At 46.3% G+C, this 14,239-nt stretch overlaps 1 protein-coding gene across 1 annotated transcript in view; it reads right to left on the reverse strand.

Moving 5' to 3' along the window:
* Window positions 1-7,349: 7,349 nt before the first annotated feature.
* Window positions 7,350-14,239, reverse strand: part of amot (angiomotin) — an 81,004-nt gene continuing 74,114 nt past the window's right edge. The window contains exon 12 of the mRNA XM_055643519.1: window positions 7,350-11,568. Coding sequence (XP_055499494.1) covers window positions 11,468-11,568 — 101 coding nt within the window. The 3' untranslated portion in view covers window positions 7,350-11,467. The remainder of the gene's footprint in view (window positions 11,569-14,239) is intronic.

Genomic DNA, 14,239 nt, shown 5'->3' on the forward strand with positions numbered 1-14,239 from the left:
AGTCGTGCAGGACTGATCTCTGGTTGTGGTAGGATGGTTCAATTGCCTGATAACAGCTGGGAAGAAACTGTCCCTAAATCTGGAGTTGGATCTGATATCATCTGAAATATGATATTCAACATTGGAATGGTTGTGGGCTTTAGCCTGTTACAGATACGAGTGAATGTATTAAAAATGTCAGCGTGCTAACAGATGGCGTACCAGATTGCGGTCCGTGACAGAGGAAGCATTCTGTACATTACCAGTGACTGCAGTTTGAAGAAATTGGAGGGATTTTCCAAGCCCGGATATTTAAAGATCTTAGACTGCGTGAAGCGGAGGCTTGGGAACAGGATGCAGGATGTGGGTGGGAATGATACTGCAATGAGAGGAAGCTTCGGCAGCTCAAACCAAACACAATCAAACTTATAGACACCAAATGGAGTAACTCGGCGGGACAGGCAGCATCTCCGGACACAAGGAATGGGTGAAGAAGGGTCTCGACCCGAGACATCACCCATTCCTTCTCTCCAGAGATGCTGCCTGTCCCAAATTTTGCGAATATCTTCGGTGTAAACCAGCATCTGCAGTTCGTTCCTACACAATGAAACGTATAATCCGATCTTGCAGCCCACAAATAAATCATTTTGTGTTCACTCATTTGGAATTAATGGGAGTTCTGTAGTGTATTGAACTGTCCTACCTGAAGGGAAGTGCTGGCTCGAAGGGCCGAATGGCCTCCTCCTGCACCGATTATCTATGAAGTTAGCACATGATTAACAAAGGTGAAATGGTTGGACTTGTCAGGGGGGAAGATAGAGCAGATAGATGATAAATGTCAGCACGGTGGCGCAGCGGTAGAGTTGCTGCCTCACAGCGCCAGAGACCCGGGTTCGATCCTGACTACCGGTGCTGTCTGTGTGGAGTTTGCACGTTCTCCCCGAGACCCGTGTGGGTTTTCTCCAGATGCTCTGGTATCCCCCCCCCAACTCCAAAGACGAACAGGTTTGTAGGTTAATTGGCTTTGGGGAAAAATTGTGCGTAGGATAGTGCCAGTGTGGTCGCTGGTCGGCGTGGATCTGGTGGGCCGAAGGGCCTGTTCCTGCGCTGTATCTCTACACTAAATTAAAATAAACACTGGTCGATGTCACCCTGGTACATGTGACAATAATAACCTAAACTGAACTGTGCGCCTCTAAACACAAACTTTATAAAAACAGCGTTATATTTAATCAGGGAGATCGAGGAATCTTGATTATCACATAATCGCTCTACACTGGAGTCTCACGAGCTTCGTTGGCTCGTCTCCAGTTGGTCCAAAATGCTGCCGCTCGCCCCTGTCATTGCAAAGTGCTTTGAGCGGCTGATCTTGGCTCACCTCAAAGCCTGCCTCCCCCCCACACTGGACCCCCATCAGTTTGCCTACCGGACCAACAGGTCTACAGAGGACGCCATATCGGCGGCCCTACACTCTGCCCTGACCCACCTGGACAACAACAACTCCTACATCAGGCTGCTGTTCATTGATTTCAGCTCTGCCTTTAACACGGTCGTCCCCGCCAGCTTGATCACCAAACTCAGTGGACTTGGCATCTCCACCTCCCTCTGCAACTGGACACTGGACTTCCTCACTAACAGACCACAGTCTGTTAGGGTCAATAACCTCACCTCCTCCACTATAACACTGAACACCGGAGTGCCACAGGGCTGTGTGCTCAGCCCTCTCCTCTACTCCCTCTTCACCCACGACTGCATCCCAAAGTACGGATCCAACGCCATTATTAAGTTTGCTGACGATACCACAGTAGTAGGACTGATCAGCGACAACGATGAGTCAGCCTACAGGGATGAGATCCAGCACCTGACAGCCTGGTGTGCCGACAATAACCTCATCCTCAACTCCAAAAAGACGAAGGAGATTATTGTTGACTTCAGGCAGACCAGAGGAGGCAGTCATACCGCCATCCATATCAACGGGACTGAGGTGGAGCGCGTCTCCAGCTATAAATTCCTCGGAGTGCATATCTCGGAGGACTTGTCCTGGTCCCTCAACACCTCCAAGCTGATCAAAAAGGCACAGCAGCGCCTTTACTTCCTGAGGAGGCTCAAGAAAGCTCACCTGTCCCCCCAGATCCTGACCAACTTTTACCGCTGTACCATAGAGAGTATCCTGACCACCTGCTTCACAGTATGGTACAGCAGCTGCACTGCTGCGGACAGGAAAGCACTACAACGGGTGGTGAAAACCGCGCAGTACATCATCGGTGCCCCGCTCCCTGCCATGGATGCCCTCCACCGAAAACGGTGTCTGAGACGGGCTGGGAAGATCATCAAAGACCCCTCACACCCCAACCATGGACTGTTTGCCCTCCTCCCATCAGGGAGGCGGTACAGGAGCCTCAGGTCACGTACCAGCAGGATGAGGAACAGCTTCTACAACAACACAATCACACTGCTGAACTCGGAGTCCCGGCGATAGATTTCTCTGGTCCCTCCGTCCCCCTTTGTTTAATCATTCTGTATTTCCTGATTATTCTGTATCTTCTCTCTTTCTATTTTTTTTTTTTCTTGTTTTTTCTCTTTATGTACAACTACTACGGACTGACGCAAAACTGCATTTCGTTGTACTGATACTTGTATTTGTGCGATGACATTAAAGTTGAATTGAATTGAATTGAATTAACCGGAACTCGAAAGAGGGAGCACATTACGCCAATTTTGGCCTCCCTTCACTGGCTCCGAGTTCATTTTAAAATTATTTTATTTGTTTTTAAATCATTGAATGGCCTCGCCCCGCCTTACCTCTCTGAGCTGCTCCACCTATATGCTCCTGCCCGGTGCCTCAGGTCAGCGGATCAGCTGCTCCTTGAGGTACCAAGGTCTAAGCAGAAGCTCAGAGGGGATAGAGCCTTTTCTGTTGCTGCCCCGGCACTCTGGAACACCTTGCCACTGCAGATCAGATTCAGATTCAGATTCAGATTCAATTTTAATTGTCATTGTCAGTGTACAGTACAGAGACAACGAAATGCATTACCAGGCCCCTTCACTGTCCATCTTTAAATCCTCCCTAAAAACTCACTTTTATTCACTGGCTTTCGACACTGGCTGAGACATTGTTCCTGTTTTAGTGCTTTTAATGTCTTTTAATTTTTTTACTGTTTTATAGTCCTGTCGTCTTAATGGTTTTAGTAGTTTGTAATAACTTTTTGTTGACTTCCCATGTACAGCACTTTGTGGTAACTGATGTTGTCTAAAAGCGCTTTATAAATAAAGTTATTATTATTATTATTATAATTGTTGTCACCGGCAACCCTTGAATTGTTAGAACCCATCCACAAGTTCATGGTCATGTGTTGTTCATAAGCAGAATTAGGCCATTTGGCCCATCGATTCTACTCCGCCATTCAACCATGGCTTCTATCTATCTCTCTATCTACCCTTTTTCTATCTATCCATCTATCTCTCTCTCCTAACCCCATTCTCCTGCCTGAACCCTTGACACCTGTACTAGTCAAGAATCTACCTATCTCTGCCTTAAATATATCCATTGACTTGGCCTCCACAGCCTTCTGTGGCAATGAATTCCATAGATTCACCTCCCTTTGACTAAAGTAATTGCTCCTCATCTCCTTCCTAAAGGGACATCCTTTCATTCTGAGGCTGTGAGCACTGGTCCTAGACAACCCTCCCACCCCTGGGGAAACATCCTCTCCACATTATGGCATGAAGGGTCATTTAAGAATGTACTGAAGGCTAAACTGCCAAAATTCACACACAAAGACCACCCAAGTATTCCAAGATTTGGAAAACAAAATCCTTCGACATTTTAAAGCACATATTTGTGGACATTTTTGTTTTTGAGATATTTTGGTGTTTATGTGGGTGACATTACGGCAAAAATACATTAAGCAAGAAAGACAACACAGCTGATTTGATTACAATTTAGAAAACATGTCTATTAAATACACAGTAAACAAATGATGGCGAAAGTACAAAATAGTTGGCATTAACTTACAGAGCAAAAAGCCAGCTTTAAATGACTAACAATAGTTTGGACTATATACAACAGAGTATAAAAAAAAATGTAAAGGCATCACCTTATCTGATGGTTATTTCCTAGCTGTTAAGTGCACAATGCAAATATTTATTGCATTATCAAAACCTTGAACATGGACATAGTTATCACTAGTTTAAAAAAGTCTGTGCCTGCACTGGCCTGTTCTACCTTCCCCCCCCCCCCCCCCCCCCCCCCCCCCCCCAATCCCAACAAAACTTAATGAGCCAAATTTTGAAAACATATATATAAAAAAAACACACAGCTTATCAAATGCTATACACTGTCATGAGTTGGTATTTTGAAATTAGGCTATTCACAAATCTGACGAAGAAATGACTATATATTGATGACCAATACAGTGCAATGTTATGGGCTTTACAGCCAAAGCCATTTAAATATATGTACATTATATACCTTGCCCCATTCAAATGGTTTAGTGCCTCGACATACATCAGGGGCGGCACGGTGGTGCAGCGGTAGAGTTGCTGCCTCACAGCGCCAGAGACCCGTGTTCAATCCTGACTACGAGTGCTGTCTGTGCAGAGTTTGCACCTTCTCCCTGTGACCTGTGTGGGTTTTCTCCGGGTGCTCTGGTTTCCTCCCACACTCCAAAGCCATGCAGGTTTGTAGGTTAATTGGCTTCGGTAAAATTGTAAATTGTCCCTAGTGTGTGTGTGTGTGTGTGTGTGTGTGTGTGCGCGCGTGTGTGTGTGTGTGTGTGTGTATGTGTGTGTAGGATAGTGCTAGTGTGATCGCTGGTCGATGCAGACTCGATGGGCCGAATGGCCCGTTTCATCGCTGTATCTCTAAAGTCTAAACATGTTGATGAATTGACTGTTATTTAATAAGTTTAGCTGGGCAGTTTATTTTTCAGGTCTAATTTACCTCTTAATATCTGGCACTGAAATGATCTGCCGTTCTAGACTGGGCATCCAATCCCACAGGCAAGTCATTATTAGCTTAGAATGTCTAAAGGAGCGAACCAAAATGTCACCTATCCATGTTCTCCAGAGATGCTGCCTGACCTGCTGAGTTCCTCCAGCACTTTGTGTCCTTTTTGTGTATTAACCAGCATCTGCCATTCCTTGTTGTCTAGCTTAGAATGCCGTCTTCTTTTTGAAAAAAGTAAGTCATGTACATTGTTGTTTGCAAGGTTCTGAATTTATAATTACATTTGTGTTGAGCTCAACCCAATTCATTTACCCCAATGCAAGCTTGAAAAGCGGGCACTACTTTTAACACCAGCCATTTAAGGGCCTGTCCCACTTCGCCGTCATTTGCGCCTCATTTACGCGTCATATGTAAAATAGGTCGACGCGTTGTGATGCGCGACGTCGCGCACAAATCACGCGTCAGCACAGCCGTGTGGTGCGCGTGATGTCATTAGAATATCCTGCGGCGCGCGGCAACACATGGTTACTGACGTTGACGCACGGTGACGTAACCATGTGTCACCACGCGATACGTCGGGATGCCAGCGTGCAACGCTAATGCATCAGCGTGCGTACGCGATACGTCACGCAGGTGGCGTGCGAGGATTTCGTTACATTACAAAATCCTGGACCTCATGCGATCCCACCGCATGCGATTCCACGCCTCACCATGCGCAATGCATGCGTCACCCACGCGTCGACCTATTTTACAAGACGCGTAAATGAGGCGCAAATGACGGCCAAGTGGGACAGGCCCTTAACTTCACCAGCCTTAGTGCATCTAATTACATCCAACTTGAAAACAAAAGGTAACAAAACAGTTAAGCCAATTCCGAATCCAACCTTTCTGTCCTGGGCCTCGTCCACGGCCAGAGTGAGGCCCACCATAAATTGGAGGAACAGCTCCTCATATTTCGCTTGGGTAGTTTACACCCCAGTGGTATGAACATTGACTTCGCCAATTTCAGGTAGTCTCTGCTTTCCCCTCCCCTTCCCACCTCTCCCAAAGCCCACTGTCTCCGCCTCTTCCTTTCTTCTTCCCGCCCCCCCCACCCCATTAGTCTGAAGAAGGGTCTTAACCCAAAACATCACCTATTCCTTCGCTCCATAGATGCTGCCTCACCCGCTGAGTTTCTGCAGCATTTTTGTCGACCAGCCAAATATCCAAAATACATTTCCACCGCATGTTATATTTGTACTGCAATCTTCTTTGCTTTGCCTGGACTTAATGCTCAGGGCTGAACCAGGATCCGTAAAAGGATCCTTTGGCCTTTTAAGGGGACTCGTCTATTTAAGGGCACATTGCAATATTTATATCTCAGGCACATTTCTATACAGGTCCATCACTGATTCTCCGGCAACTGGTGGTCCGGCACCTCCTTTAATCCGGTCAAAATCACGAGAGCGCGCTTGAAATCCACCCCCCGGAGGTCCCTCTGAAAATGTGTCGCCTAGGCCGGGTGAGGCGGCCGATCTCGACCTCATCGGGACTTCCGCGGGCGATCCGGGAGTGGAATTTGCCCCTTTGCGGCCGGGAGCTCTGGAACTCCGGCTCGGCCAATCCGTACTCACGGCCGACTTCCGAGGCCGATTCGGCGGAACGTTCTGGCACCGTTGGACACCTCCCGAAGGCCGTGACCTCCGTTTGTCCAGCAACACGTTAATCCAGAAAGGCTCTGGAACCAAGGTTAGGCCGGAAAGTCGGTGATGGGCCTGTACCTTCGGGACTACAATACTAACAACTGACTTGTGTACTAAAAGACATCAAGTCACAACTATGGTAGAAAATTAGCCAGATCTAGATAAGTTATACACATTCCTTGTACAAAATTATTATCAGAAATGTTTTCAAAAATATTGAATCCAAAAGCTAAAGGCTAATTTATTCTAAATACGAATGCAAATTCACCCGCCTGTGAATACAACCATCCCAACAGAAATGGTACCAAATAAAATGGGCCTCATTTTCACTCTCCCAGACGAGACAAGCTGACTTGGCATTAAAAAGGACAAAATATAGAGATCTTTTATTTATTCTTTGAGCCTGGCAAATGTCACTGACTGGGCAGGAATAGTGAACAATCCAAGCTGGAAATTTAAATTTTGGGGCAGGGTGGAGTTGCTGCCTCACAGCGCCGGAGACCCGGGTTCGATCCTGACTACTCATGGGTGCTGTCTGTACGGAGTTTGTACGTTCTGCCCCGTGATCTCCAGGTACTCTGGTTACCCCCCACAAAGACGTACAGGTTTGTAGGTTAATTGGCTTTGGTGAAAATTTCTAATTGGCCCGAGTGTGTAGGATACGGGGATCGCTGGTCGGCATGGACTCGGTGGGCCGAAGGGCCAGTTTTCTCAACAACAATAAAAGGGAATCATCTGCGGCATCTTAACATTTTAATGAAGCTCTTTTGTGGACCACTTAAAGTTGTGTGTATGTCGAAACATCCAATTGTCTATTTATTATTGTAACCTTTCCAGAATGCGCAACATAAGTATTTACTACCATGTATAAATGTCAGTGGCGTTTACAATAGCAGCTAAACCAAATGTAATTATTTTTCCATCAGTGTATTGGTAAAATAATACTCAATGAACTGTACACAAGGCTGTAAACTGCGTTGCTATTTCTTTCCCTCACAATTTTGAGCCATTATAAGACGACAGAAATGATAAAATACTCAAAGGACGTATGGATTAAGAGCATAATGAAGGGTCTCGACACGAAACGTCACCCATTCCCTCTCTCCAGAGATGCTGCCTGTCCCGCTGAGTTACTCCAGCGTTTTGCTTCTATCTTAAGTGCATATTTTGTCTCATCCAATTCGATAGAACAGAAGATGGCGTTTTCTGCCAAATAATCACCAAAATCCAAGTTTGTGACTCAGGAAGACTAGTGACGACATCACATGAGTTTCAGGCAATGGGATAAAAGTCTGACACATTTTGGAAATACTGTTTCAACCAAGAGACTAAGATAGACTTGAAAATAAACTGCCTCAGATATAAGATATTTTATGAGGGAATTCTCTCCGCAGATGCTGCCTGAGCATTAGCTTCAGTGTTAATGTCGATTGTGATACCTTTAGTTGGAGAGAATGATTTAAGGGATATTGAATTTGAGTCTTGGGCTAGGCTTGGTCATTACAGATTTTGGGGTGTTTTAATATAGAAAATAACTCCCAATCCTATAACTGGATTAAGGGATATACGTATTTTAAACAATCCACATTGGCAGAGGTTGAATAGGCTGGGTCTCTATTCCTTGGAGCGCAGGAGGATGAGGGGTGACCTTTTTGAGGTGTACAAGATCATGAGAGGAATAGAAGATTCCGTCTCTCCAGAGACGCTGAGTTACTCCAGCTTTTTGTATCTATCTTCGGTTTAAACCAGCACCTGTAGTTCCTTCCTACACATGAGAGGAATAGATCGGGTAGATGCACAGAGTCTCTTGCCCAGAGTTGGTAAATCGAGGACATAAGTTTAAGGTGAAGGGGAAAAGATTTAATAGGAATCTGAGGGGTAACATTTTCACACAAAGGGTGGTGGGTGTATGGAATGAGCTGCCAGAGGAGGTAATTGAGGCTGGGACTATCCCAACGTTTAAGAAACAGTTGGACAGGTACATGGATAGGACAGGTTTGGAGGGATATGCTCGCAGGTGGGACTAGTGTAGTTGGGTCAAGTTGGCTGGTGTGGGCAAGTTGGGCCGAAAGGCCTGTTTCCCACACTGTATCACTCTACGACCCTGACACATAACCGCACTTTTACTTGGGTCGAATATACGAGTTGAATAACCTTGAGCAAACATGGCGGGAAATTTAGGGAACTTTCCTATTTTGAATAAATGTTGAGCCAGGAAAGCTAACTCAGCCTCAGATTCACGTTCATGTGATAGGAACAGAATTAGGCCATTTGGCCCATCGAGTCTATGCCACCATTCAATCTTTCCCTCAACCCCATTCTCCTGCCTTCACCCCATAACCCCCGATACCATTACTAATCAAGAATTTGTCAATCTCCGCCTTAAAAATACCCAATGACTTGGCCTCCACAGCCATCTGTAACGATGAAACCACAACACTCCAGTTAAAGAAATTCCTCCTCATCTCCATTCTTAAGGCATGTCTGAGGTTGTGGCCTCTGTTCCTAGACTCTCCCATTAGTGGAAACATCCTCTCCACATCCACTCTATCCAGGCCTTTCACCGTATAGCAAGCTTCAATGTGGTCCCCCTCATTAATTGACACAGATTAGAAAGTGTTATAGAAACATAGAAAATAGTTGCAAGTGTAGGCCATTCAGCCCTTAAAGCCAGCACCGCCATTCAGGCTGATCATCCAAAATCAGTTTCCTGTTCCTGCTTTCTCCCCATATCCCTCGATTCCCTTAGCCCCAAGAGCTAGATCTAGCTACATCCAGTGAATTGGCCTCTACTGCTTTCTGTGGCAGAGAATTCCACAGATTCACAACTCTCTGGGTGATAAAAGTTTTTCCTCATCTCAGTCAAAAATGGCCGACCCCTTATGGAGGTTTGCCACATGGAACTGAACCAGATTAGGGTGTTAGTCTTTCATGATTCAATCACCCTCACATCGATGCTTGGTGTGTCCATCTGAATAAGACATTGACAGAAAATAGGTTCCTGCTATAGATGGCAATATTCAATATTGCACATTGATGGCATCAGAGACCGGTCAAAAAAAATAAATATACGGGGAAGCACAGGAACTATTTAAATTTAGTACTACGACAGATTTTCCAAAAATCACACTAGGCGACCTATACACAGGTTTAACTTTGTTAATGAAGTATATCATATGCCTTAAGGGCCTGTCCGACTAACACCAACACAGCGCACCCGTCATAGTCTCAGCAGGTCGCCGAAAATGTTACAAATGGTGGAAATCCACCGGCGACCAGAAAAAGGTACGACTCTTTGGGCGACTACTCACAACCATACAGGCGTCACCCTGCGACATGTTGCTGGATTTTCAACAGTTTGAACATTTTCGGCGACCTGTTGCAACGATGATGGGTGCCGGCAAGTCGCTGAAAAAAATCCCGTAAGTGGGACAGGCCCTTTACACACAACCAAGAGCGTTTAAGAAATCTCCCTTTAAACATTGTGTTAGGTTCTTTCTCCACCCCCCCCCCCCCCCCCCCCCCCCCCCCCCCCCCCCCCCCCCCCCATAAAACATTCCCGAATACAAACAGAAGGAAATGATATTCTCAAGATAGACACAAAAAGCTGGAGCAACTCAGCGGGACAGGCAGCATCTCCGGAGAGAAGGAACGGTCTCTGGTCGAGACCCTTCTTCAGATTGAAGAAGGGTCTCGACCCGAAATGTCATCCATTCCTTTTCTCCAATAGACAATAGACAACAGGTGCAGGAGTCGGCCATTTGGCCCTTCGAGCCAGCACCGCCATTCAATGTGATCATGGCTGATCATCCACAATCAGTACCCCACTCCTGCCTTCTCCCCATATGCCCCGACTCCGCTATCTTTAAGAGCCCCATCTAGCTCTCTCTTGAAAGCATCCAGAGAACCAGCCTCCACCGCCCTCTGAGGCAGAGAATTCCACAGACTCACAACTCTCTGTGAAAAAAAATGTTTGCTCATCTCCGTTCTAAATGGCTTACCCCTTTTTCTTAAACTGTGGCCCCTGATTCTGGACTCCCCCAACATTGGGTATATGTTTCCTGCCTCTTGCGTGTCCAAACCCTTACGTTTGCTGCCTGTCCGGCTGAGTTACTCCAGCCTTTTGTGTCTATCTTCGGTTTGAACCAGCATCTACAGTTCCTTCCTATACAGAATGACATTCTCGCTGGCTTTGAAAGGACTAAAGGTTTGGTCCACTATTGGCGGCAGCCATTTTTGTTCCTCGAAGGTCCCCTGTCCTTCTTCAGTAAGACCTTTGCTGGTCAAAGACATAGTTGCCTGACCTCTTCCTCCTTGCATTCATAATACTTCCATGTAAAGGCATCCGCTCCAGTTGGAATGTTACGTACGAGGCAGTGCTGGCACTACAAACAGTTTATATCAGGCAGGGGTATGAAGAGTTCACTCTTTGTATACTCCTTATAGGACAGGAAAAGTACAAGGACAAAGGACCTGCATCCTTTCACCTATTTTTGTGTCTTCGCCCTGGGCATTCTGTTATAAAAGCGCCTCTAGTTCGGATCAGTGTCCACTTTTTACTCAAAATGCCAGAGTAACTCAGCGGGACAGGCAGCATCCCTGGAGAGAAGGAATGGGCGACGATTTGAGCCTGGAGAAGGACCTCGACCCGATACATCACTCATTCCTGCTCTCCTGTCCTGCTGAGTTACTCCCAGCGTTTTGTGTGGCCCATCTTCGGTGTAAACCAGCATCTGCAGCTCCTTCCCACACTCGATACTCTCTCGTACTCCTCCAGACTCCATCGGCCCAAGAGTTCGGGTACGCCCCTCGGATTGTCTGCAGCCGCGCCTGGCTCCGTCCCGGGTGAAGGCAGGCTTTAGATCAGGATTTCCACCATCTCGTTGTCGGAAAAGTCCTGGGCGCTCGGCATCAAGGGGCCTCTCCTGTCGAGCGTGCTGCTTAGAAATGGGGTATAGTCTGCAGAGAGGAACAAAAAAAAAGGAAAACAACAGTTAACAATACCGCAAACGTTCTCAACAATCCCTTCCTCGCGAACCTCAACTGGGCCAATCGGTGAGAAGTCAACCCAACCTGTCACACACGTGACCAGACGCTGACTTCAAACACAGTAAATAAGTTTTCAAAAAATCCTTGGAAGAGATTAATCTCGTTCATTGCCGTTTTCCCACCTACAGAGCTATAATGCGTGCCTGCCAAAGATATGCACAATCCAGCTTTTTAAAAATTCACAGGGTTTGTAAGATAAAACCCGAGTTACCGAAACAATGCTTTCGTGTCGGGTCACACACGTGACCGGCCGTGTTTGACCTCCGACCCGAAAAACAAACATTGTCGGCATACGTGTGTAAAAATTTCACTTGATAAACTTAAAAAAATATATATATATATGGATGGTATATACATACGCACAGTACAAAACAATATACCTGTAATGCTTTCAGAATTAGAACAGATGTATTCCACAGTTTTCCCATATTTTGGGTCACACACGTGACTACAAATGGCCCAACTTCATTTTATGAAGTGTTGAATTTTTCCCACTTTAAGTAACTAACCCACAACAGCCTACTTCTCCCTCCCCTCTCTGCGCCTATCTATGTCTTGTGGTCTGATGAATTTTGAATTTGATCTTCCAAATAGATTAACGGAAAACTGGGCATCTCAATTCACCGTAAGTTCATATACTATAGGAGCCGAGTTGGGCCATTCAGCCCCATCGAGTCTACTCCGCCAACATTCAATCATGGCCGATTTATCTTTCCCGCTCAACCCCATTCTCCTGCCTTCTCCCCATGACCACTGGCACCCGTACTAATTTACAATCTGTCAATCTCCGCCTTAAAAATACCCAACGACTTGGCCTCCACTGCCTTGTGTGGCAATGAATTCCACGGAAAATCACCACCCTCCGACTAAAGAAATTCCTCCTCGTCTCCTTTCTAAAGGCACGTCCTTTTATCCTGACAGCTAGATTGTGAAAGGTTTACAGATACAGGCACAGATAATTAAGTATTCTAACGAACTTAAATGCTTGCAGTATTATTGTGTTATTAGGAGTCATGCAAATAATATCTCTGGAATGTTACCTATCAGGTTTAAGGAACTATACAAAACAATCTGTAAGGACATCCGGGAGACTTGTTGTTTGTCTTTGGTGTGAAATACTTTGCTAAATAATTCACACAGGAATCCATTTCACCTTCACAGTGAAATTTAAGTTTCCATGAAATTAATCATCACCTTATTGACAGTTTTTAGTTTAGTTTATTGTCACGTGTACCAAGGTACAGTGGATGGCTTTTGTTGCAAGCTAACCAGTCCGAGGAAAGACAATACACGATTACAATCGAGCCATTTACAGTGTCTAAGTACATGTTAAGGGAATAACGTTTAGTGCAAGGTAAAGCCAGCAAAGTCCGATCACGGATAGTCCGAGGGTCACCAACGAGGTCTGAAGAGTGGGTCTCGACCCGAAACGTCACCTATTCCTTCACTCCAGAGATGCTGCCTGAGTCACTCCAGCTTTTTGTGTCTACCTTCGCTGTATAGAGTAGTTCAGGACTGCTCTCTGGTTGTGGTAGGATGGTTCAGTTGCCTGATAACAGCCGGGAAGAAACTGTCCCCGAGTCTGGAGGTGTGCATTTTCACACTTCTGTACCTTTTGCCTGATGGGAGAGGGGAGAAGAGGGAGTGGCCGGGGTGCGACTGGTCCTTGATGATGCTGCTGGCCTTGCCGAGGCAGCGTGAGGTGTCGATGGAGACAGCGGTCAACGCTAAACTAGGAAAAAGACGCCTTTTCCAAATCATTTACTACATTTTTGTTCTCTCATTGAACCTTCTAGAAATCTTGATTAAGTATTTTATGCGTGGCACGGTGGCGCAGTGGTAGAGTTGCTGCCTTACAGCGCCAGAGACCCGTGGTCTGATCCCGACTATGGGTGCTGTCTGTACGGAGTTTGTACGTTCTCCCCGTGACCTGCGTGGGTTTCCTCCGGGTGCTCCGGTTTCCTCCCACATTCCAAAGACGTACAGGTTTGTAGGCTTCGGTAAAGATTGTAAACAGTCCCTAGCATGTAGGATAGCGTTAGTGTGCGGGGATCACTAGTCGGCGTGGACTCGGTGGGCCGGAGGGACTGTTCCCGTGCTGCATCTCTACACTAAACTAACTTTTTAGGGCCAATAAATGGAAAAGGTGCTTATTTATGTTACTGGTGGGGTCACGTTGAACATCTTCTTCTTAGGCCCTCTAGGGAGCATAGGTCCATGGACTAATGTCCTCCTCCTCCCTCGGTTGTTAGAAGTTCTTTCGAGATCTCCACAGTTGAGCCCACTCTCAGACATTCCTGTCTGGACACCTCTTCTCCAGCTGTTCCTGGGGCGACCTCTTTTCCTTTACTCCCTTTGGGGTTCCATTTCAGGGCTTGCCGGGCGATGTTTGTGGCAGGTTTCCCGAGGGTGTGTCCAATCCAACTCCGTTTTCTCCTTCCAATTTGTAAGTCAATGGGCTCCTGGCTTGCTCTTCTCCACAGGTCCACACTGCTTACTTTGTCTCCCCACCAGATGTTTTCTCCTAAGGCAGGTGTTAATGAATGGCTGCAGCCTGTTTGTAGTGCGGTTGGTGGTTTTA

Source organism: Leucoraja erinacea, chromosome 12, assembly GCF_028641065.1.
Source record: "Leucoraja erinacea ecotype New England chromosome 12, Leri_hhj_1, whole genome shotgun sequence".
Taxonomy (NCBI): domain Eukaryota; kingdom Metazoa; phylum Chordata; class Chondrichthyes; order Rajiformes; family Rajidae; genus Leucoraja; species Leucoraja erinaceus.